General features: G+C 39.9%; 1 protein-coding gene across 8 annotated transcripts in view; it reads right to left on the reverse strand.

The window, feature by feature from the left end:
- Nucleotides 1–16,050: 16,050 nt before the first annotated feature.
- LOC133635246 (transmembrane protein 125) overlaps nucleotides 16,051–25,371 on the reverse strand; it is a 62,024-nt gene continuing 52,703 nt past the window's right edge. For 7 of the 8 annotated variants that reach the window (XM_062028217.1, XM_062028214.1, XM_062028216.1 and 4 more), the window contains one exon: nucleotides 16,051–18,131. In XM_062028217.1, the coding sequence (XP_061884201.1) occupies nucleotides 17,061–17,759 (699 nt within the window). In that variant the 5' untranslated portion in view covers nucleotides 17,760–18,131 and the 3' untranslated portion in view covers nucleotides 16,051–17,060. The remainder of the gene's footprint in view (nucleotides 18,132–25,371) is intronic. The other variant, XM_062028219.1, reaches the window with a different exon arrangement.

The following is a 25,371-nucleotide window of genomic DNA, read 5'->3' on the forward strand; positions in this document are numbered from 1 at the left end:
TAAAATAAAAGTGCCACTTTGCAATCTTTGCCAAAAAAAAGGAGGAGCTATGCATTTTGGCAAGACAGAGCAAGTGAACAGGGGCGCCGCAAGGGATTTTGGGCCCCATGAAAAGAATCTTTACAGGGCCCCCAACACAGCGGCAACATTTTTTGATGGTATTTTACATACAATTATGCATTTTAATGGTATTCTGAATACAATGGAATTAATTTTGAGTCATTTATTTGCTGCACCACTGATTCTTGAGACTGTAGTAAAATGTATTATATTTTGTATTATATTCCGCCCGATTGCAGCTGAGATAGGCTCCAGCGCCCCCCGCGACCCCGAAGGGAATAAGCGGTAGAAAATGGATGGATGGATGGATTATTATTATTATTATTTCAACACACACAGCTGCTCACCTCCTTCCTCATGTGGGGGCACTGGGGCTGATTCAGGGGCAGGGGGACTTGGGTGCTGACAGACAGCTGCTGCTGCTGCTGCTGGTGCACTTGACTCTGTTCAGAATGAGGCATCATTTTGAAAGAGGGGAGATCAACTATTATTGAATAAGAACAGCTTGATAAATGTTTGACTGGATTGATTATTTAACTAATATAGCAGTAAAATGTAAAAAATCCAGAGTTTTCTTGAGCTAACATGGTGAGAAAAGTGAGCTAGCTTATTAAAACAGACAGGGACAAAGTTAATATGCATAACTTTCCACCACAACTAACAAACCCACCTTTTTTGGGGAAATATTGGGTGACATATTGTCGACCCTTCAACTCCTTCTCCTCTCTTATTTTATTTTCCTTTCTTTTTTGGCTGCCTGATTTTTGAGGCATACTGCTGTCTCCTCCGCTTTGCCCGCTGTGGCGCTGTCTGTCTGTGACAAATCGTCGGTGCTCTACCTGCAGCTGATCCAGTCGGACTGAACCATTTTACGTAAATAGAGGGGGGAAGGGAGGGCCCTGCAGGTGTTGATGCTTCCAAAACAAATAAAGGTATTGTTACCAGGACATGGAAAATAAAACATGTGTGATTATATGTTAGTTAATAACTTAGTGTCATTATTTTTTCTGTATTATAATTTCATCATCATTAGGGGCCTCTCTGGGCCCCCCTCCATCATGGGCCCCTAGAATCCGTCTCCTTTACCCCCCCCCCCCCCCTTTTCGGGGCCCCTGCAAGTGAACATGAGTTTTACAGTACTCCAGCATTAGTGGCTGCAATGAGCCTGTTTTGCACTGCACAGCTTTTCAAATCGGGGTTGCAGGCTTGACACTGCCACTGTTAAAACCTCATTGAGTTCGGGGCTGAGCTGGCTTGACGCGAGTGCTTCCCGGTGAATGACACACAGTGTGTCCAATGCGCATTTGGCGCAACCCTCTTTATTAGAGCCTGCAGCCCGTTTCTTTACCCTGCCATGGTCTGTGCGCCATCAGAGCAAAAGCCCTCACAGTTTTCCCATTTAAGGTCGTGTTCTTTGAGGAAACTGTCCATTATCTCGAACAGCTCATCAGCAGTGGCTCTATTTTTTATGTATTTGCAAAACAGCAAATCCTCGCACAGTGACTCGCCATTCACAGAGCTTCCGCTTAGCCCCGCCCCCATTAGTTACTGTTGCTATGTCTGTCAAACTTGCGCTCCTACCTAGAAATTTAAAGTCTACAGGAAAAATAAGTAATTTACATTTATTTATATAGCGGATTCCACAGACAGAATCACAACGTGATTTACAGTGTGTATAGAAAATGAAAGCATAGTAAAAATAAAAAATCTAAGAATATAATTTTTTTTTTTAAAAATAAGTAAAGTGAAATTTCCTCCCGTTCCTCTCGCCCCACCTGTCATGTCTCTATTCCCCACCAGTGGGGCGCGCCCCACACTTTGAGAAACGCTGCCCTAGTCCATGATTACTTAAAAACTGATATTGTTAACATTATGAATAGAAAATAATATATAAAAAATAATATAAAATAATAACCATTTCCGAACATTCCTGCTCTTCCCTTTCCTCTTCCATAGACACCATAGCCTGTGTTTCCTCATGTACTTTCAGCATTTCCTCAAGTACTTTGCAGAAAACATCAGTAGATGAGGATGAAAAATACAATACTAGCATATTACCGTCTTTTTCTCTCGTTTTTGAGCGCCGGTTCTGCTCTTCATTCCCATTTTTCTTCTCATAAGTTGTCCTGATTTTCGGGATCACCTTTGGCTTGAGTCTTTACATTTTTTTAAATATCCAAACACCACCAAAACCCTTCGTCTTTGAAGTCAGAAGCATTAAAATGACTGCTGCAAATGACACTCTTCTCACTTAGTCTGTCCCATTTTGTGCAAGTCAATTTGACTGGAGAGTTCCATACCTTCTTCATATTCCCATCTTGTGTTCATGTACAGTCGTGGTCAAAAGTTTACATACACTTGTAAAGAACATAATGTCATTGCTGTCTTGAGTTTCCAATCATTTCTACAACTCTTATTGTTTTGTGATAGAGTGATTGGAGCACATACTTGTTTGCCACAAAAACATTCATGAAGTTTGGTTCTTTTATGAATTTATTATGGGTCTACTGAAAATGTGACCAAATCTGCTGGGTCAAAAGTATACATACAGCAATGTTAATATTTGGTTACATGTCCCTTGGCAAGTTTCACTGCAATAAGGTGCTTTTGGTAGCCATCCACAAGCTTCTGGTTGAATTTTTGACCACTCCTCTTGACAAATATGGTGCAGTTCAGCTAAATTTGTTGGTTTTCTGACATGGACTTGTTTCTTCAGCATTGTCTACACGTTTAAGTCAGGACTTTGGGAAGGCCATTCTAAAACCTTAATTCTAGCCTGATTTAGCCATTCCTTTACCACTTTTGACGTGCGTTTGGGGTCATTGTCCTGTTGGAACACTCAACTGCGCCCAAGACCCAACCTCCGGGCTGATGATTTTAGGTTGTCATGAAGAATTTGGATGTAATCCTCATTTTTCATTGTCCCATTTACTCTCTGTAAAGCACCAGTTCCATTGGCAGCAAAACAGGCCCAGAGCATAATACTACCACCACCATGCTTTACGGTAGGGATGGTGTTCCTGGGATTAAAGGCCTCACCTTTTCTCCTCCAAACATATTGCTGGGTATTGTGGCCAAACAGCTAAATTTTTGTTTCATCTGACTACAGAACTTTCCTCCAGAAGGTCTTATATTTGTCCATGTGATCAGCAGCAAACTTTAGACGAGCCTTAAGGTGTCGCTTCTGGAGCAAGGGCTTCCTTCTTGCATGGTAGCCTCTGAGTCCATGGCGATGCAAAACACGCTTGACTGTGGACACTGACACCTGTTCCAGCAGCTTCCAACTCATTGTAGACCTGTTTTTTGGTGGTTCTCGGTTGACTTTTGATCATCCTGACCAATTTTCTCTCAGCAGCAGATAATAGCTTGCGTTTTCTTCCTGATCGTGGCAGTGACAAAACTGTGCCATGCACTATATACTTACAAACAATTGTCTGCACAGTTGCTCTTGGGACCTTAAGCTGCTTTGAAATGGCTCCAAGTGACTTTCCTGACTTGTTCAAGACAATGATTAGTTTTTTCAGATCTGTGCTGAGTTCCTTTAACTTTCCCATTGTCGCGTTTGTAACCTAATCTAATGACTGCATCACATGAGCCCTATTTAAATGGGCTCAGAGAAGTCAACAGTAGGAATGGTGTTCCTGGGATTAAAGGCCTCACCTTTTCTCCTCCAAACATATTGCTGGGTATTGTGGCCAAACAGCTCAATTTTTGTTTCAGCTGACATCACATGGACAAAGATAAGACCTTCTGGAGGAAAGTTCTGTGGTCAGATGAAACAAAAATGACATATTACACAAATTGCCTCCGGTCTTCTGTAGGTGACGTCAGCACGCTGATGAAGGCCCGCCCACATTTTGGAGCTAAAAGTGGGCGTTCTAAAATGTGCTTCATGAAACTCGTTAGAAAACAAGTCTAAAATCACTACTTGTATATTTTAGGGGGAATTTTAACATTTTAGGTCCAGAACAATGAAATAAGTGGCAATATTGTCAAAGGGGCCCTATTAGCTGTTGATGTGTCACCGCCACTAGCACTGTGAACATAATCCTCTGCAAAGTGAACCTAAAACCAGCGAGCAGGTCAATGATTAATAAGGCATTATATTGTCTGAGACGTTGGCAGTGTAACGTTACACCGCTGGCGGCCACAGGGAGCCTGTAACCTTGTCCTTATGCTCCAAATCCATTTGCAGCTTTGACCAGAGTCTAAAAGAGCAAGCCGGACACAAACATGTTGCCATATTTGCATCTCTTGCTGCTTATAACGTCACTGTTGTGCAGAGACAAAAGTAACCAGGTTAAAATTATTCCTTAATAACATGTTTACATATTGATCTTTGTATGACTTTATTTTAATGTAGGTGTGTCTGGTTCTTTAAAGTAGTTTGGAGTAGTGTTCTCATCATTAAATATGATGTTGTGTTACATACTGTATGACCGATTTTAAATTGATAAGTATGTCATTGGTAGTCATTGATGTATCATTTCCTGTTCACTGACACATGAAGCAATGAGATGTTTTTGGAAATAAAAGTTTTTTGTACATTCTACTGATGGAGTACATTTTCTTGTTTTGTTTTATTTTACCCCAAAAAATGCAACCTTTGAATATTGACCTAGCACGGGGGGTCTTTAGTGCCGCCCTAGAGCATTTTTTTAAAAGGATTGAAAATGGAAAAAGATGGGGGGGGTGGAATATTTTTTTTGTTTTAGTAGATAGATAGATAGATAGATAGATAGATAGATAGATAGATAGATAGATAGATAGATAGTACTTTATTGATTCCTTCAGGAGAGTTCCCTCAGGAAAATTAAAAGTATGTTTTTTGTTTGAGGACAAACATGACACAAACCTTCCCAATTGTTAGAAAGCCCACTGTTTAATATGTTTGTGTGTATGTTGTAGATTAGGCGGCAATAATTTGTTAAATGCTTTATATAGGATTATTAATGCATTATATTTAACAAGGTCATCAAATTTGAGGCAACTTTGATTCCATAAACAGATTATGAGTATGTTCTAAATAACCAACGTTGTGAATGATCCGCACTGCTCTTTTCTGTAATATGATCAGAGGATGAATTGTGTTGTGGTAAGTATTCCCCCATACTTCAACACAGTATGTAAGGTATGGGAGTACCAAGGTGCAGTATAGAGTACGGAGTGCATTTTCATTGAGGTATAGTTTTGCTTTGTTTGTAAGTGAGAGGCTTTTGGAGATTTTCGTTTTAATGTGAAATTGTAAGACTTATATACGGCTTTGAATTTTTTGCTGGTCCAGACAGATTAGTTTATTTTTATTTTTGGTCCAATACGGCTCCTTCAACGTTTTGGGTTGCCAACCCCTGTCCTAGCATTACAACAATATGAAGGTATTTGTTTACCACAGCAGGTTAAATGCATTTATAAAGAAAATACAGGGGAGGCCACAATCAATCAAAGCTATTAATGTTGTGAACCCGCATGGCTGCGCTAGTAGTGACCCCAAGATGCAGGAACCAGGAGAGTGAAGATCAGGAAAGAGTCTTTTAATACTCAAAACAGGAGAAGGAAGCAGTCGTGCATGTAAGGTTGTTAACATAGTCAATTCTCGAGACGGGTGAGGAGAACGAGCGCTCAGAGGAGACATGCAGGAAATGGAAATCAAATAGGAGCACTGGCAGGAAATAAACACAACACAAGGTAACGCAAACAGAAGTGAAGTGACAGATCGTCACAATTGAAACGTGATGAAAATAAATTTTTCATGAACGAGGGATGTAACAGTATTGTAGATATTGCGGTTTCATAACCTGCCCAATAATAAAGTACCAATGATTGTCACACACACACTAGGTGTGGTGAAATTACCCTCTGCATTTGACCCATCACCCTTGATCACCCCCTGGGAGGTGAGGGGAGCAGTGAGCAGCAGCGGTGGCCGCGCTCTGAAACATTTTTGGTGATTCAACCCCCAATTCCAACCCTTGATGCTGAGTGTCAAGCAGGGCAGTAATTGGTCCCATTTTTATAGTCTTTGGTATGACTCGGCCGGGGTTTGAACTCACAACTTACCGATATCAGGGTGGACACTCTAACCACTAGGCCACTGATGCCGTGACGTGGGACGGTATCAAGGCTACAACACAGCATGGCAGAAAAAGAATCAACCTGATTCAGTGGTGAGCAGGTGGTTTTAAGCAGGATGAATGGTGGACCGGGATTGGCTGGCTGATTATCAGGTGAAATGAGGTGCAGCTGGCAACAGGAACCTGTTGATTGGCAGCAGAGGCAATATAATAATAAATTTTTTTTAAAAAATCAGTAGTACAATACACGCAACATAAAGACAGCCTACAAGGTTGGTAGATGACGATAGATTGATTGATTGATACTTGTATAGCGCTTTTCTACCTTCAAGGTACTCAAAGCGCTTTGACACTATTTCCACATTCACACACACATTCACACACTGATGGCGGGAGCTGCCATGCAAGGTTCTAACCACGTCCCATCAGGAGCAAGGGTGAAGTGTCTTGCTCAAGGACACAACGGACGTGACTTGGTTGGTAGAAGGTGGGGATCGAACCAGGACCCCTCAGGTTGCTGGCACGGCCACTCTCCCAACAGCGCCACGCCGTCCCCCAGTAGGGAGCCTCGGACAAAGTCAGACCTCTTGATCAGTTTATTAAGTCTGTTCATGTCTCTGACCGTGCTGCCCCCACCTCAACAAACGACAGCATAGAACACCGCAGAAGCCACCAAAGTGTCGTAAAAGGTGCGCAGCAATGACCCGCACACCCCGAAGGACCTCAGTCTCCTCAAGAGGTGTAGGCGACTTTAATCCTTCTTGTACACAACGTTTAAATTGTGAGACCAGTCCAGTTTATTGTTGAGGTGAACACAGGTATTTAATTGAGTCCACTATTTCTATGCTTGATCCCTGGATGTTCACCGGTGTGGGTGGTGAAGCTGACCGCCGGAAGTCAATCACAATACATCTAAAGGTAAAATATAGTGTATAGAAATGCACCCAATTGTAGGAAAACATAGTCTTCATTGTCAAAAATGTATTTCGGGGTTTGCATGGCAGCACTTTGTGCTGATCGAAATGTTCCTCAATTTTCCTTTTTTCCTCAAAGGGCGCTCACATCTCTGATTATGTTTGTGTTCAATTACAGCAGGTGTGTTTTTCCTAAACATTCCTGCAGCTTCATTTCACACACACAGCCTTTTTTTTGGACAATACCACAATAATATTGTACCGTGGCCCCTAACGCCTTGACAATATCCTACCCTACTAATCATGCATTTATTTTAAGTTCCCACAGGAAAACTAGAACCTACTGTGTCTCCATTTATCTGCAAACATATTTGTAAAAAGACACAATTATGAGGTACATTGTAACTTCAATAACCTGAATTACCGTATTTTTCGAATTATAAATCGCTCTGGAGTATAAATCGCACCGGCCGAAAATGCATAATAAAGAAGGGAAAAAAACATATATAAGTCGCACTAGAGTGTAAGTCGCATTTTTGGGGGAAATGTATTTGATAAAACCCAACACCAAGAATAGACATTTGAAAGGCAATTTAAAATAAATAAAGAATAGTGAACAACAGGCTGAATAAGTGTACGTTATATGACGCATAAATAACCAACTGAGAACGTGCCTGGTATGTTAACGTAACATATTATGGTAAGAGTCATTTAAATAACTATAACATATAGAACATGCTATAAGTTTACGGAAGTAGTAGCAGGTAGCATCTTTGTTTTAACAATGCACTTCTGCCATGACCCGCCCTTGCCAAATTGTTATTGGTTGACGTGTGTGTGTGACGATTGCTGATATACGCCTAGTCTCTTTCGTGAATGAGATAAATAATATTATTTGATATTTTACGGTAATGTGTTAATAATTTCACACATAAGTCGCTCCTGAGTATAAGTCGCAAAAATACTTATAATCCGAAAAATACGGTACATACACAAACTAATATGACAATGACTCATGGTAAGTCCAACATTTGCTAAGGTAAGGTTTTTCTTAGTGTGTATTATTAGTTCCATTAGACTTGTCAGCTAATTTGTAAAAGCTTCTATGCACATTATCACATTTATTTGTAAGAACCCTCCCCACCAGTCGGGTTTATTGTCATGTGTTTGCATCACAATGCATTTGCCCAACAAAACCATAATGTCCCACACACCTCTGACCTTTTTATGTGTCTGGAACAAAGAGCTTGGTGTTAACCTGTGCCAGTCCCTGCAGACCAGCGCCTTGTGCACTGTGCCTCCGTTTTTTTGTTGTTGTCATTCTGCAACAATGCATCTCTGTGGGCCCTCCCTTTGCCCCGAGGCAGCATATGCAGAGTGTGATAAACACGGATTTACTGACTCCGACACACAAAAGGATGTGAGCGATGACTCTCGGTGGCTTTCCGGTCGTGCATTCAACCTCCCACAGCAGTCTAATGGGACCCAGTGTAAGAGCCGGACCAAATGTTTTGATTGTCACCGTCAAAGATATGTTAATGTAATATGCTACATATTGTACACGCAGGGACAATCATTCATACTTCCAGTCACACCCGCAGGTCATTTCAAGTTTGACATCAGATAACACAGCATGCTTTACTTCAGTTGCTGTACCATGGGACGGTATAGCTCGGTTGGTAGAGCGGCCGTGCCAGCAACTTGAGGGTTGCAGGTTCGATCCCCGCTTCCGCCATCCTAGTCACTGCCGTTGTGTCCTTGGGCAAGACACTTTACCCACCTGCTCCCAGTGCCACCCACACTGGTTTAAATGTAACTTAGATATTGGGTTTCACAATGTAAAGCGCTTTGAGTCACTTGAGAAAAAGCGCTATATAAATGTAATTCACTTCACTTCACTTCACTACCATCAGTGTCAGACTAGGAGTCGGCAACCTTTAGCGTTACAAGAACCGTTCCACAACCAAGCTTGTAACTCAAAACACTTGTATCTCAGATCTGCACTGCCCATTGAAATGTATTTAAATAAATTGAATTGTCTCGGCCCTCCCAAAATGTCACTATTTTAAAATGTAACATGACTTTGAAACAACAACTAACTTTTACACAAAAAATATTGTTTGAAACACATTACACTAGAGATGCTACCTTAGTAGAAGCTTTTAAGTCCCATCTTAAAACTCATTTGTATATTCTAGCCTTTAAATAGACCCCCCTTTTAGACCAGTTGATCTGCCGTCTCTTTTCTGCTCTTTTCTGGAGGGGGGGCAGTCCCCACATCTGCGGTCCCCTCCAAGGTTTCTCATTGCATCCCATTGGGTTGAGTTTTTTCTTGCCCTGATGTGGGATCTGAGCCGAGCTTGTGCAGCCCTTTGAGCATACTTGCCAACCCTCCCGATTTTCCCGGGAGACTCCCGAATTTCAGTGCCCCTCCCGAAAATCTCCCGGGGCAACAATTCTCCCGAATTTCTCCCGATTATCACCCGGACAACAATATTGGGGGCGTGCTTCAAAGGCCCTGCCTTTAGCGTCCTCTCTCACCTGAAAAGGAGACTATTATATATGTCTCCGTTATCCATAGGTTTATCTATAACCCATCAAGTAGGCAGGCACGGAGCTATTTCTCAGCGTGTGTTTATTCCAGCAGGCACATTAATACACTGACACACAACATCCGGATTCCCATCATGCATTGCTTCAAAACTACGGCAAGTAGCAATGTCCAAAAACATAACAGAGACGAAGCAGAAGAACGAAGAAGAGACATGGCGACGACGAGTAAGAAGAAGAAGTATGCTTGCAAGTTCCAAAATGATTGGAAAAAATAATTGCAGTTCATCTAGGACAGCTCGAAGGGGAAGGGGTATGCTGCCTGAGAATTTTGTAGATCAGACTTCTCCATTGAACACGGTGGCAGAACGGATATACACCACACCTAGTGTGTGTGTGACTATCAGTGGTTCTTTAACTTTAATAATGTTCTAATATTGCATTGACACTGGGGACCAGACTTTTGTAGTTGTCTCCGATGGGCTACTTCTCCGTCGTGTAACAATAGGAACAAGGAAATGGTTGTTGACGTTGCACACATACATATTTGAGTGATGGACCACAGAGGTCAGAGCTGGCACCAAGCGATATGTATGTTTGTGTTCCAAATATAAAGCTCGACCGTCCAGTTTGTTGAGTCAGGAGACAGAACAAACTGAAAAACGTGAAACACAGCATCCATCCATTTTCTACCGCCCAAATGCAGCTGAGATAGGCTCCAGCGACCCTCCGTGACCCTGAAACACAGCATATGCAGCTTTTCTATATTTTTATGGATACATGTCCATCGTTTGGACGTTTCTTATTTGGCCGTCCGCTTTTTTTCTTTTCTTTCACACTAACTTTCTCAGTCCCCGTTGCTGGTGGGCAGAAATGTGTTTTCTGGCTGCGGAAAAATACTTAATCTGGCAGCGAAAATTCTCGTAACTCAAATTATGCCGACAATTTAAAGCATAACAAAAGCAGAGAGACAGCTTGTATCTCAAATTCCTCGTAAATTGAGGTACCACTCCATGTTAATAGCATAGCTTAATGGCTAATAAAGTTACACAACCATCCAAAAACGTTTTCCTATCTCCAAGGCCATGGATAGTCAACCCAAAATCCCAGTCAGGGCAATATATGTGTATGTATGTATATATGTTTATATATATTTACAGCGCAGCAATATTTCAGCTGCACCCGCAAAATTTTAGAAGAATAAAATATTTTTCCATATGTTAGCCGCACCGGACTATAGGCCACAGATAAAAACGTTGAGAAATGAGTTATTTACACAGAAAGATTTTGGAATTTTTTATTTAAATACCTTAACAATTAAATTACAATTAATTAATTGTTTCCAAACGGTATCTGTAGCACGGCAGTAAAACAGCTAATCAAACACAACAGAAGTTATCTTCATGGACCTACTAGCTGAAAGCTAACTCTCCAATCAGCTAAACAGACTCAATAACTCCACGGCGATGTTTTGGTCAACTTACTAAGGAATTTGTGAAACTGAAACAATGCAAGCAGAATGCTATTGTAAGTTATTAATACTAAAACAGACACTTGTAAATGTGTTAGCATATTAGCAAATGCTAACAACGCTCGCTTCATTATAAATTTCATTGGACCTGTATCTGTACATGCACAATGACAATAAAGATCATTCATTCATTCATTACGCACGTACAAATATGCATCTAAAACACTCCTACAGATATCACATGAAACTTTGAGACTTTTATTAGTAGATTTCACAGTACAGTACATATTCTGTACAATTGACCACTAAATGGTAACACCCGAATAAGTTTTTCAACTTCCACGTTAATCAATTCATGGTAGAATGCAGTGGCGTGCGGTGAGGTTAATGTCTGGTGAGACACTGCATCATCACAGTCAGATTTACAAACATATGAACCCTAAATAGTATCTTATTCACCATGTGATTGGCAGCAGTTAACGGGTTATTTTTAAAAGCTCATACCAGCATTCTTTACACAACTGTAGCACACAAAAAAGCACATTTAATAAAAAAAACATTATTATGGTCTTACCTTTCTTGCTGGACAGCCACACAGCCAGCCTTTGCGTGTGTACCACGCCGTTTGAAAAGAACGGGTCTTCTGTCCCGAAGTCAAAAGCAAACCTTTTAGCTCCGGCGTTGGTCTACCTTTAATTATTACCTCCTGCTTCCATTGAAAGTCCAGTTTAGAAAACTGTTTTATTTTACATATGTAATCCTCCATGTTTTTAATAAAAGTCCAGGCGAGAGGAAATAAACAATCGCTGCACTAATTGACTTGCAAACTTTTTTTTTTTTTTCCTTCTGCGGCGAGGAATGATCTCTGGGATCACTACCGCCCTCTACCACCAGGAGGCCGGAGTACTGCGAGCCTCAGACAGTACGTCTTTTGCAGCAGTTTTATGAATGCTCAGCACAAGAAATACGTTACACACATACAGTTGTTGACAAAATACACTGTACATTATATACCTCAGCTAACTAAACTATGCCATAGTTTAGTTAGCTGATATAATTCATATAGCAATACAGTCTCACTGCACAGCAGCTCAGCAGTTAGCCGAGTCATTGCGCACAATCCATGTTGAGGCACAAATCAGTGACGTGTCTCAACTGGCTGCTGATCACCGCACCGTCTCTTCTCAGTATTTGAACGGCAAATGTGAAAATAAAAATAATCTAAAACTGGTGAAGTTAAATGGAAAATAACTTTAGTATAATCACTGGATACATATAACAATATAATTTTTTTTTTTTTCTTTTTACTTTTTTTTTCTTTCCATGATGGCAGGTGAGGCCCCGCCTCCCCTGCCTCTAGTGACTGCACGCCACTGGTAGAATGGGACTGTTTAGTAAGAATTGTTATAGTTATTTTGTAAAACTTACAAACGTTGCTTGGATGAAGAATCCATACGAGTAGAAATGTTACAGTGTAAACAACTAGAAGGCGGAATGGCTCTTGTACTTCCAGTTCAAAGTACCAAAACAAAAGTCCTTAAATGTTATAATCTGCAGAGTTCAAAGCGTAGGAAAAAAGTAGGGACTTATAGTTCGGAATTGATGTTATATATATTTTTTAGAAAATATAAAATGTTTGCTTTTTGGCAGTTTATTGATGAAAGTTAAATACAATCCCTTACTTTTCGCAATTTCCCCAAGAAATGTTCCGTATTTTGAATTGTAAATGTTGACAGGTATACTTAGAGCCGTGAGGCTGATTGCGCTGACAGACATTGGAGCTAATTGTTACTGTTTTCATTAGGGATGTCAAATATAATGCATGATTAATCACGCGTTTAACCGCAATAAGACTGCATTATTATTAGATTAATCGCACAAGCTATTTTGTCCGCACATGCTCCTTGATCTTAACCGTGGATGGTTGCCTGAAAGATGTGTTTTACGGTCAGTGATAAGGTCATGAAATATCTGCAAAGATGCGTGAGAAGACTGATGACACATTTTGCTTTAAAATAAACCCAGGCGATACTTTAGATAAAACTGTTAGCGAGTTTTGAGCAAATACATAACATTTCTGCATGACATTCTGATAATTAGGTTGCTTTGTATCAAAAATATTCAGGTTTTTTTGTTAAAGTTCATTTCATTTCCACAAGTGAGTAATTTACAGCAATTAATCATGATTAATCAAACATCACAAGTGTGAATAATCAGATTTTTTTTTTAAATTATCGTTTGACAGCACTACCTTTTATTTTTAAGAGCAAACATCATTTTCAGTCACACTATTCCAAAATAAGGTAAATGTAACCTTTGTGTAATGTTCATATTGTTGTTACTCAGCCAGCGTTTGTGGGTCTGATGGACCCGTTGCTTTTTGTGGCTTTTAATGCCTCACAATCAAACACTTTTATGTTAAAAAACTGAACAGATGTTTATTGGGATAAGATAAAAATCTGTTCAGTATGTTAAAAAACTGAACAGATGTTTATCGGGATAAGATACAAATCTGTTCAGTATTTTAACATAAAAGTGTTTGATTGTGAGGCATTAAAAGCCACAAAATGCAACGGGTCCATCAGACCCACAAATGCTGGCTGAGTAACAACAATATGAACGTTGCATGGAAAATTTCTCTGCCAGTTTCTGCATCCCACAGGGATTCTTCTTTTGTGTTTCTGCACCTGCGGTTCCCACACAAAGTTGCAACATTGTTTGTCAACACAGTCTGCTCTCATTTTCTCGCACATTTGACCCTCTGATGTTCTGTGTACCTACACTCTGTCCTCCTCCTGTCTAGGCCTGCTAGTGTGTGTGAGTGTGTTTGTGTGTGTGGGTGGGTGCTTGTGGTACACAGAACGTCAATTTCCACACTTCTATTCGCCCCGGGTCCAGTGGACCCGGACATCTTATACGTAATATAAATGTGTAGGGGGGGTGTATGGTGTGTGGTCATTAAATATGTATTCTGATATATGTTCTTCACAGAAAATGAGCCAAAGTCAGTGAGTCTCAGTTTGAAAAATTAATTAATTGTATCATTTTTCTTTTAATAAAAAATGAAAACGGGTCCCACAGACCCGAACACCACACAAGGGTTAAGGGAACAGCATGCCGTAAGTTCATGCACCAAAAATATACATTTAATGTGCAATAAAAATTTGAAATAATTATTTAACAAGCATTTTTCGTCCAAAAGATTAACTTTGAAACTAGGTCACAAATATGACATGATTTTTTTTTTTTTTCCTACGTGGATCACGATCACTCTTTTTATGTTTTTATAGGAGGTGTGTCAGAAAAGTTGCAACTACAATTTCCCCCCTACGAGGTAATCACCCTGGTGTGACGGCGTCTGGCGCGCTTCCACAGCCTTCGTCACGCCACAGGCATCTTGATGTCATCCATGTCTTCAAAACGGGTCTCCTCGACGATCCCCTTTAGTTTAGGGAAAGAGCAAAACAAAGGAGCGTTGTTGTCCTGCCACAACTCTCGCCCCTTCTGACACATCTCATTTATTTCATATGGCCATGGTGAAGATGGAACGATTCAAAATTCCTTTTATTGACACATTTATTGGACAATATGTAAGTGTGGTTTAGCCATTTTAAACATCAGTCTTTTTGTCACACAAATAACCAACAAAGCCCCTTTCAAGGCATCCATGACTTAGTTTTGAAGTCACTGAGAAGTTTCTTTGAACTGAACGGAAGCAACTATGTTAGCCGATTGAAGAAGAACATATACTAGTAAAGTATGTTCGGCTATCACTTGGTTGTTGTAATGTTTGCTGTAGTTAGGCTGAATCCCAACTCTCCCACTTACTCCTTAGTCTAAGGTTGTCCAGACTTTTTCCACTGAGGCCCACACACACTGAAAAATGAAAACATGCGGGGGCCATTTTAATGTTTTTCATTTTTAAAACCATTAGTGCTTCCCTCAATTTTGGTGACTGTTAAAGGTCCCAGGGACCCAAAAATGTCTCAGTCATTAAAGTGTTAAAAAAATAAGTCCGTCCATCCATCCATCCATCCATTTCCTACCGCTTGTCCCTCTCGGGGGGTGGCTGGAGCCTATCCCAGCTGCATTGGGGCGGAAGGCATGCTAGTCATATATTAAAAACGTTTCACTTTCAACACTTGAATATCTATAGATCAACTTCAGATCTAACTTTTGCATAACGGGTGTTTTTTTTTATATATGTTTTATGCACTTTTTCAACCAAAGAAAGAAAGAAGCAAAACCCTGTTTTTTATGGCAAAAACACAAAATATGCTATCTTTTCCCCAAAACATATTTCAAAATGGAATATTTGATGGGAAGTAATTGGAGCCTTGCTTGTGATTATTATTATTTATTGTTTAACAAAGACAGTTTAAAAATAATCTGCTTTAAAGGTCTCAAGGATCCAAAAGGCCCCCACTCATAAAATTGTTCAAAATAAGTCGCATATATACAGTACAGGCCAAAAGTTTGACACACCTTCTCATTTCAATGAGTTTTCTTTATTTTCATGACTATTTACATTGTAGATTGTCACTGAAGGCATTAAAACTATGACACCTGTGAAGTGAAAACCCTTTCAGTTGACTACCTCTTGAAGCTCATCGAGAGAATGCCAAGAGTGTGCAAAGCAGTAATCAGAGCAAAGGGTGGCTATTTTGAAGAAACTAGAATATAAAACATGTTTTCAGTTATTTGACTTTTTTTTGTTAAATACATAACTCCACATGTGTTCATTCATAGTTTTGATGCCTTCAGTGACAATCTACAATATAAATAGTCATGAAAATAAAGAAAACGCATTGAATGAGAAGGTGTGTCCACACTTTTGGCCTGTACTGTAAATATATATATATATATATATATATATATATATATATATATATATATATATATATATATATATATATATATATATATATATATATATATATATATATATATATATATATATATATATACAGGTATATATTGCACTTATATTGTTCTGTTTGGATACTTTACATTGGTTTTGGATGATACAAATTTGAGTATCGATCCAATACTTACAGTATTGGCCATACCGATGCTGATTCTGACATTTAAAATTTACAAGGTCATTCAATGATTACATTTTCAATCACAATTATAATCATACATAAACACAGGATTGAGGTGTAACAATGGCAATTAAACATTTTAATTATTTTCTATTGGCTCTGATTTAAATCCTTTGCTTTCTGCCCTTAAAGCCTTCTTGTGTCCAGGGACTTATTTCCTGAGTTTGTAAACAATAACAAAAATGACAAAATATATAGTTTTTATATAAATAATAGCTTTGTAACCACTATAGTGATACTATTTTGGGTATTGTTGCTGTCGATATTTATATCGATCCACCCATTTTTGTTTCCGTTCAAGAACTCTAGCCTGGGGTCAGCATATCCTCTTATGGTGTGTAGTGTCGCTTGTAAAGCTATTCCTCATTCTCCAAGGATGATACTTGTAAGAAACATCATTTATTCATTTATATTTTTTATTTCTTTCTTTTATTATTTCCATGACACAACTAGAATGTGTCAACATGCATTTTCACGATAAAACAATAGTTTTAAAAGTGGTATGGTCGGTCATTTTTATGTTATATCGTATATATTGGGCAACCTACCGACGGGTAAGAAGAAGGGTTAAGGGGGGAAAATTGGTATTCAGTGCAACCGACATTTTTTTTATCATCACACTTTAATACTAATTTAAGTGTGTTCTTGTTGATGCAAAAATGCTACATGGTTTGTTATTTTTTTCATAAACCACAATTTCTGACTTTGTACAAGCGGCAAGCAAAAACTAAATTGGGTCTCAGGGTTAGTGTAAGTCCTTCTCTTTTTTTCTACTTATTCATTCTTCTTTTTGCTACTGTTTGTTTTCCGCTGGTGTGAAAACTAAAACCAAGCGTCATCTTGTAGGGCATTTAAGAATGAGAAGAGGCAGTGACGATGCTGTTACGTCTCATATGAGATTAGCCAGACTGGAGGTGGTTTCCCTACGTGCCTGGTGGTCCATGTGTCCCGAGATGGTGAAGATGTTCAAAATCCGGTCCAGAAACCTTCGTCCGTGTCGTGTCCTCTCCAGCATGATGACCACAACGGAGTATATTCCAACGCCCAAAACTGCAGCCCCGCCTCCAGTCAGCAACACCACCCCGGTGATGTACATATCGTTCAGGGCCTGACCCGGTTTGGGCATGTGGTTCACCAGAGCCAGATGCAGGAGAACCCCCCCGCAAATGAGCAGCGACAGCCCCGTGATCAAAACCACAAGGAAGTCGGATAATCCGCCGCTTTTCAGCATGTCGATCTGCTGCCGGCTTCGGACGCAGTTCATGTCCTGCACGGCGGAGCTGAGCAGCTGTTTGAGCAGGACCCCCAAGGCGAGCAGACAGAGTGCCGTGCCCGCACCCAGACGCCATTCGCTGGAGACGCTGGTGGTGGTGGAGAGCAGGCCAACGCCGCCGAGCCCGCAGCCCAGGATTAGAAACACGGCGACGCAGTAGCACAGCAGAGACTTCCCTGGTTCTCGGAACCACCACAGCTCCACTTGCTCCTCCAGGATGCTGTGCTGGATCTGAACAGGGTCAGCGGGACCATGGAGGCCCGTTTCAGAGCCTCTCGGTCCCCTCAGGGGGGGAAAGTCGTCCAGTTCAGGCATCCTGCTGCTGCTCCCAGCCTGGTAAATAAGGCTGCCGCCACCACAGGGGGAAAAGAATCCACTTAAAATCCTTTCAAGCTGTGTCACTTTCACTGACAGCTACCACTGGTGGGTCCAGCAAGTCCAACGGGGGTCACTATGGATGTTAACCTGGAGATCTCCCAGGTGGCTTGAGAGGCTCTGCTGTGGGAATAGGATACCGTGTTGCAAATGTACCAAATCACCTGTGTCGTGTGTCTTTATCCACACTGGACCCCTTTAGTCAATTCAGGTCTATGTGTCCAAGCTGGATGCAACAACAGATCCATCTTTAGCTTCCTGCTTCCGTCTCCCAGACAGGAATGGAAGCCTGCAACGTGCAGCAGTCCTCATCTGGAAAGAAAAGGCAGATTGGTCTTGTAAATTTGAACCTTTCAACACTTTAAACTTCAATAATCTTGTCATAAGGTCGTATGAAGTCTGTTGAATTTGTTCCCCGATTTTATTTTATTCAAATCTTTTACCTTTTACACTTATTATTCCACCATAAAGTGTGTCCTTTTTGTGGAATAAATACAATACTATAAAATGTCTGCATTTTGAATGGTACCTATAATGATTTTAATTTACATTTAAAGGCCTACTGAAATGAAATGTTTTTATTTAAACGGGGATAGCAGATCCATTCTATGTGTCATACTTGATCATTTCGCGAAATTGCCATATTTTTGCTGAAAGGATTTAGTAGAGAACATCGACGATAAAGTTCGCAACTTTTGGTCGCTGATAAAAAAAAGCCTTGCCTGTACCGGAAGTAGCGTGACGTCACAGGCTGAAAGGCTCCTCACATTTCCCCATTGTTTTCACCAGCAGCAAGAGCGATTCGGACCGAGAAAGCGACGGTTACCCCATTCATTTGAGCCATGGATGAGGTACGTGAGAGTGAAGGACTAGAGTGCAGTGCAGGACGTATCTTTTTTCGCTCAGACCGTAACTTAGGTACAAGCTGGCACATTGGATTCCACACTCTCTCCTTTTTCTATTGTGGATCACGGATTTGTATTTTAAACCACCTCGGATACTATATCCTCTTGAAAATGATAGTCGAGAACGCGAAATGGACATTCACAGTGACTTTTATCTCCATGACAATACATCGGCGAAGCACTTTAGCTATGAAGCTAACGTGATAGCATCGGGCTTAACTGCATATAGAAACAAAATAAATAAACCCCTGACTGGAAAGATAGACGGAAAATCAACAATACTATTAAACCATGGACCTGGGACGGCGTGGCGAAGTTGGTAGAGTGGCTGTGCCAGCAATCGGAGTGTTGCTGGTTACTGGGGTTTAATCCCCACCTTCTACCATCCTAGTCACGTCCGTTGTGTCCTTGGGCAAGACACTTCACCCTTGCTCCTGATGGGTGCTGGTTAGTGCCTTGCATGGCAGCTCCCACCATCAGTGTGTGAATGTGTGTGTGAATGGGTGAATGTGGAAATAGTGTCAAAGCGCTTTGAGTACCTTGAAGGTAGAAAAGCGCTATACAAGTATAACCCATTTATCATTTATTATAATTTAAATACACGGTTAATGCTTTCCAGCCTGGCGGAGCTTAACAATGCTGTTGCTAATGACGCCATTGAAGCTAACTTAGCAACGGGACCTTACAGTGCTATGCTAAAAACATTAGCTATCCACCTACGCCAGCCCTCATCTGCTCATCAACACCCGTGCTCACCTGCGTTCCAGTGATCGACGGCGCGACGAAGGACTTCACCCGATCATAGATGCGGTCGGCGGCTAGCGTCAGATAGCGCGTCTGTTATCCAAGTCAATGTCCTCCTGGTTGCTGTAGTCCGCCGCTAATACACCGATCCCACCTACAACTTTCTTCTTTGCAGTCTTCATTGTTCATTAAACAAATTGCAAAAGATTCACCAACACAGATGTCCAGAATACTGTGGAATTTTGAGATGAAAACAGAGCTTTTTGTATTGGATTCAATGGTGTACCAATACTTCCGGTTGAACGATTGACGTCACGCACATACGTCATCATACATAGACGTTTTCAAACGGAAGTTTAGCGGGAAATTTAAAATTGCACTTTTTAAGTTAACTCGGCCGTATTGGCATGTGTTGCAATGTTAAGATTTCATCATTGATGTATAAACTATCAGACTGTGTGGTCGGTAGTAGTGGGTTTCAGTAGGCCTTTAAAACATGTCCTTATTATATATCAGTGGTTCCCAAACGTTTTTCTTTACCAAGTATTACTTCAGAAAAAAACATGTCTGTCCAAGTACCACCATGATGACCAACATTAAAATACAGTTTGAGTTTGAGTTTATGTCGAACATGCAAGCATACAACATGATACATCACAATTTCCAGTTTCTCTTTTCAACATGTTCGAAAAGGAGTAGGAAGAAGCAGAGTTTATTTAATCCTACCCCTTTTCTTTTACATAACAGTTGCTAAAACTTTTGTTTACTTCTTGTTTTCAATTTATTCACAATATACTCCATAAGTAATCACAATAAAAATAAATAAATAAATAATAATACTCGGTGGAGTAAGTTACATTTCATATGGTGAGATGAGTAAGATTATTCTGAAAAAAAGGAACGGATGGATGGATGAAATAAATTCAGAATATTTATCATGGTTCTTCTTCTTTGTACTTTGTAAACACTTTAAGTTTGAAGAGTTTCTTAAAGTGGATCATATTAGTACATTGTTTGATTTCTTTGCTTAATCCATTCCATAATTTAATTCCACATATTGATATACTGAAGGGTGTTGTACGTGCATACAAGTGTTTTAAATTACATTATTGTCTAAGATTATATTTCTCCTCTTTTTTTGAGAAGAATTATTGTATATTGTTGGGTAGCAGATTATGGTTTGCTTTGTGTATAATTGTAGCTGTTTGCAAATTCACTGTCGTGGAATTTCAGTATTTTTGATTCAATAAATAAAGGGTTTGTATGTTCTCTATATCCAACATTATGTATTATTCTAACTGATCTTTTTTGTAACACCGTTAATGAATGAAGTTTACTTTTGTAATTATTTCCCCATATTTCTACACAATAACTCACATATGGTAACACTAGTGAGCAGTAGAGAATATGAAGGGATTTTTGGTCTAGAACATGTTTTGCTTTATTCATTATTGACGTGTTTCTTGCTACTTTATGTTGTATATTTTTTACATGAAATTTCCAGTTCAATTTATCATCAATCATTATACCTAGAAATGTCGTTTCATTTACTCTTTCAATTTCTATTCCGTCTATTTGTATTTGTGTTTGACTTTCTTTTCTACTGTTACCAAACAGCATTATTTTAGTAGAATAGTAGGCATAAGTATTCATTAAACACAAGGCAAATGTTTATTTTAACAAGTATATTTAATATTTCGGCCACTGTTGTAACGTCGTGGTCACATGGTTATGCGCGGGTCGTTTTCCTAAGATGCAGCAGGAACTCCGGAGGCAAGGTGCAGGTGAGACAATGAAAAAAATAAATAAAATCCATCCGTCGTCATGTCTTTCGTAATGATTGTGAACGATAGGCAAAATTTAAAAAAAAAAGTGCAGTTCCCTTTTAAGGGTGATTGGCGGCTGCTCTGTTTTTAAATGTGGAGATGACCCGAAGCTGTAAAAAAGTGCCCAATAAGTTACAAGTGCCGTCCTCTCTGTACATTGACTTTGCATCTGTGGTCTCATCCACAACAACACAAGCAATGAGGAGTATGGGTTGTTCTGGCTAGTATCAACTGTGTAGTTTGTTCACAGACTTAGTCGATGTGTAAAGTGGTCGTTTCAACATTGTTTAGTTCGGGAGGGGGCAGTTGAGCACAATCATTACGTACATATTATTTATATACTTGACGACAGGTGTATTTTATCAATGCATTCTAACTCGTAAATAAACGTAAATAAAAGTCGGCTTACAGCAGAGCCAATTGGAGGTCTTCTATTTCGCCCATAAAACCCAATAAAAAAAAATCCTAAAAGCGGCAACAATACTCCGTTACATTTCGTGACTTGAATATTAACCAAGTATTAGTGATATTGTCATTATAAGTGCTAACGCAAACAAACTATTTGTTGCGGAGCCATGATCACTTCCTGTGTGCCAATGTTAGCATGGACTGATCAGCTGCTTCCTCGTTTCCTTGCTCGTCCAACGTTATTCTAAATAAATGATAAATGGGTTATACTTGTACAGCGCTTTTCTACCTTCAAGGTACTCAAAGCGCTTTGACAGTATTTCCACATTTACCCATTCACACACACATTCACACACTGATGGCGGGAGCTGCCATGCAAGGCGCTAACCAGCAGCCATCAGAGGCAAAGGGTGAAGTGTCTTGCCCAAGGACACAACGGACGTGACTAGGAAGGTAGAAGGTGGGGATTGAACCCCAGTAACCAGCAACACTCCGATTGCTGGCACAGCCACTCTACCAACTTCGCCACGCCGTCCCTATAAATTATGCTTCTCACCTGGATAGTAGAAGGACAAGGATCTAATCCGACAAATTGGTAAACGTTGACTGCCAGTTTAATCCCGGAAAAGGCAAGAACGACACAAAAAGACGCTTGGTTCCACCCCTCTTTTCTTTGTGAGGATTATGAGTCATTCTTCATGGGAATATATAATAATATTATATAATATATAATAATATATAGGAATAAGCGGTAGGAAATGGATGGATAGATGGTATATAATACAATATAATTCATAATAATCCCCTCAATTCCCCCCAAAAACGGATTAACTCGCTGGAATATAAAGACAATATAACATACATCCATAAACGTGGATGCATATGCAAAAGTGCAATATATTTATCTGTACAGTAAATCTATTTATTTATACCTGCACCTTGTTGCTCTTTTATTCTGCACTACAACGAGTTAATGCAACGGAATTTTGTTCTTATCTGTACTGTGATGTTAAAATTTGAATGACAATAAAGGAAGTCTAAGTCTAAATATGTACATCCTACCAGTCGGCATCCGAATGACAGAAGACATTGTACAGCAAGTCATGTTTCATTATGTTTGTTGACTCATGGAAGTCAGAAATCAGTGATGGAGTTGAAAAAAAGCAAAGGCTGTGATGTGTTTTTGAAATAAAAGCGCCACGTTTGCAAAGAATGAGCAAAATATGTATCTATTAATGGTTAAAGGCCTACTGAAATGAATTTTTCTTATTTAAACGGGGATAGCAGATCCATTCTATGTGTCGTACTTGATCATTTCGCGAAATTAACATATTTTTGCTGAAAGGATTTAGTAGAGAACATCGACGATAAAATTCGCAACTTTTGGTCGCTGATAAAAAAAGCCTTGCCTGTACCGGAAGTAGCGTGACGTCACAGGCTGAAAGGCTCCTCACATTTCCCCATTGTTTACACCAGCAGCAAAAGCGATTCGGGCCGAGAGAGCGACGATTACCCCATTCATTTGAGCCAGGATGAAAGATTTGTGGATGAGGAACGTGAGAGTGAAGGACTAGAGTGCAGTGCAGGACGTATCATTTTTCGCTCTGACCGTAACTTAGGTACAAGCTGGCACATTGGATTCCACACTCTCTCCTTTTTCTATTGTGGATCACGGATTTGTATTTTAAACCACCTCGGATACTATATCCTCTTGAAAATGAGAGTCGAGAACGCGAAATGGACATTCACAGTGACTTTTATCTCCACGACAATACATCGGCGAAGCACTTTAGCTACGGAGCTAACGTGATAGCATCGGGCTTAACTGCAGATAGAAACAAAAGAAATAAACCCCTGACTGGAAGGATAGACAGAAAATCAACAATACTATTAAACCATGGACAGGTAACTACACGGTTAATGCTTTCCAGCCTGGCGAAGGTTAACAATGCTGTTGCTAACGACGCCATTGAAGCCAACTTAGCAACGGGACCTCACAGAGCTATGCTAAAAACATTAGCTATCCACCTACGCCAGCCAGCCCTCATCTGCTCATCAACACCAGTGCTCACCTGCGTTCCAGCGATCGACGGAGCGACGAAGGACTTCACCCGATCATCGATGCGGTCGGCGGCTGGCGTCGGATAGCGCGTCTGCTATCCAAGTCAAAGTCCTCCTGGTTGTGTTGCTGCAGCCAGCCGTTAATACACCGATCCCACCTACAGCTTTATTCTTTTCAGTCTTCATTGTTCATTAAACAAATTGCAAAAGATTCACCAACACAGATGTCCAGAATACTGTGGAATTTTGCGATGAAAACCGAGCTTTTTGTATTGGATACAATGTGTCCGAATACTTCCGTTTCAACGATTGACGTCACGCGCATACATCATACATACATAGACGTTTTCAACCGGAAGTTTAGCCGGAAATTTAAAATTGCACTTTATAAGTTAACCCGGCCGTATTTGCATGTGTTGCAATGTTAAGATTTCATCATTGATATATAAACTATCAGACTGCGTGGTCGGTAGTAGTGGCTTTCAGTAGGCCTTTAATATTAATGTGCCTGTTACTACATTACGTATATACTTACCGTATTTTTCGGACTATAAGTCGCAGTTTTTTTCATAGTTTGTGCGACTTATACTCAGGACGACTTATGTGTGAAATTATTAACACATTACCGTAAAATATCAAATAATATTACTTAGCTCATTCACGTAAGAGACTAGACGTATACGATTTCATGGGATTTAGCGATTAGGAGTGACAGATTGTTTGGTAAACGTATAGCATGCTCTATATGTTATAGTTATTTGAATGACTCTTACCATAATATGTTACGTTAACATACCAGGCACATTCTCAGTTGGTTATTTATGCGTCATATAACGTACACTTATTCAGCCTGTTGTTCACTATTCTTTATTTATTTTAGATTGCCTTTCAAATGTCTATTCTTGGTGTTGGGTTTTATCAAATAAATTTCCCCCAAAAATGCGACTTATATATGTTTTTTTCCTTCTTTATTATGCATTTTCGGCCGGTGCGACTTATACTCCGGAGCGACTTATTCTCCGAAAAATACGGTATAAGTATATATAAAACCCTAATGGAGGTGTTTGGATGTTTTTTAAGGGCTTTATAGGCAGAATAGAGCGACTTCCATAGGCTCAATTGTAAGCAAACTTTCAAAGTGAAATTGGCCGCCTCTCATCACTCATCTTTGCACCGTGTGACAATAGCCGGGTTTACGTGTGATAAATAGTGATTAATTTGTATTCATTTATATAACGTTGACAGCCCTAGTATTAATAATATGCATGGGCAATTGTGCAATTATATTGTGAGATTGGATCCTTATACATTTATATTCATAAATGATCTACCCCTCTGAGGGCCGCTTGTCAATGTCAATGAAAACACATTAGACACCCCTGTTCTACATATATATTTTCTGTTAAACTACCAATGGTAACGAGCTGGTTAGTGGTGTTCTTGTTATATTTTTTGGTTTGAAAAATGGAACTCTGAGCAAGTTGCAAACAACCCCTTGAATCCCATAAGGGAAATTAAGGAATTAACACATCAACAAATACACCCAATTAATGTTGCACAAAGTCTCCAGTATACTTTCTCTTTTAATCCAAACTTTCTACCGTGACT

Source organism: Entelurus aequoreus, linkage group LG19 (assembly GCF_033978785.1).
Source record: "Entelurus aequoreus isolate RoL-2023_Sb linkage group LG19, RoL_Eaeq_v1.1, whole genome shotgun sequence".
NCBI classification, from domain to species: domain Eukaryota; kingdom Metazoa; phylum Chordata; class Actinopteri; order Syngnathiformes; family Syngnathidae; genus Entelurus; species Entelurus aequoreus.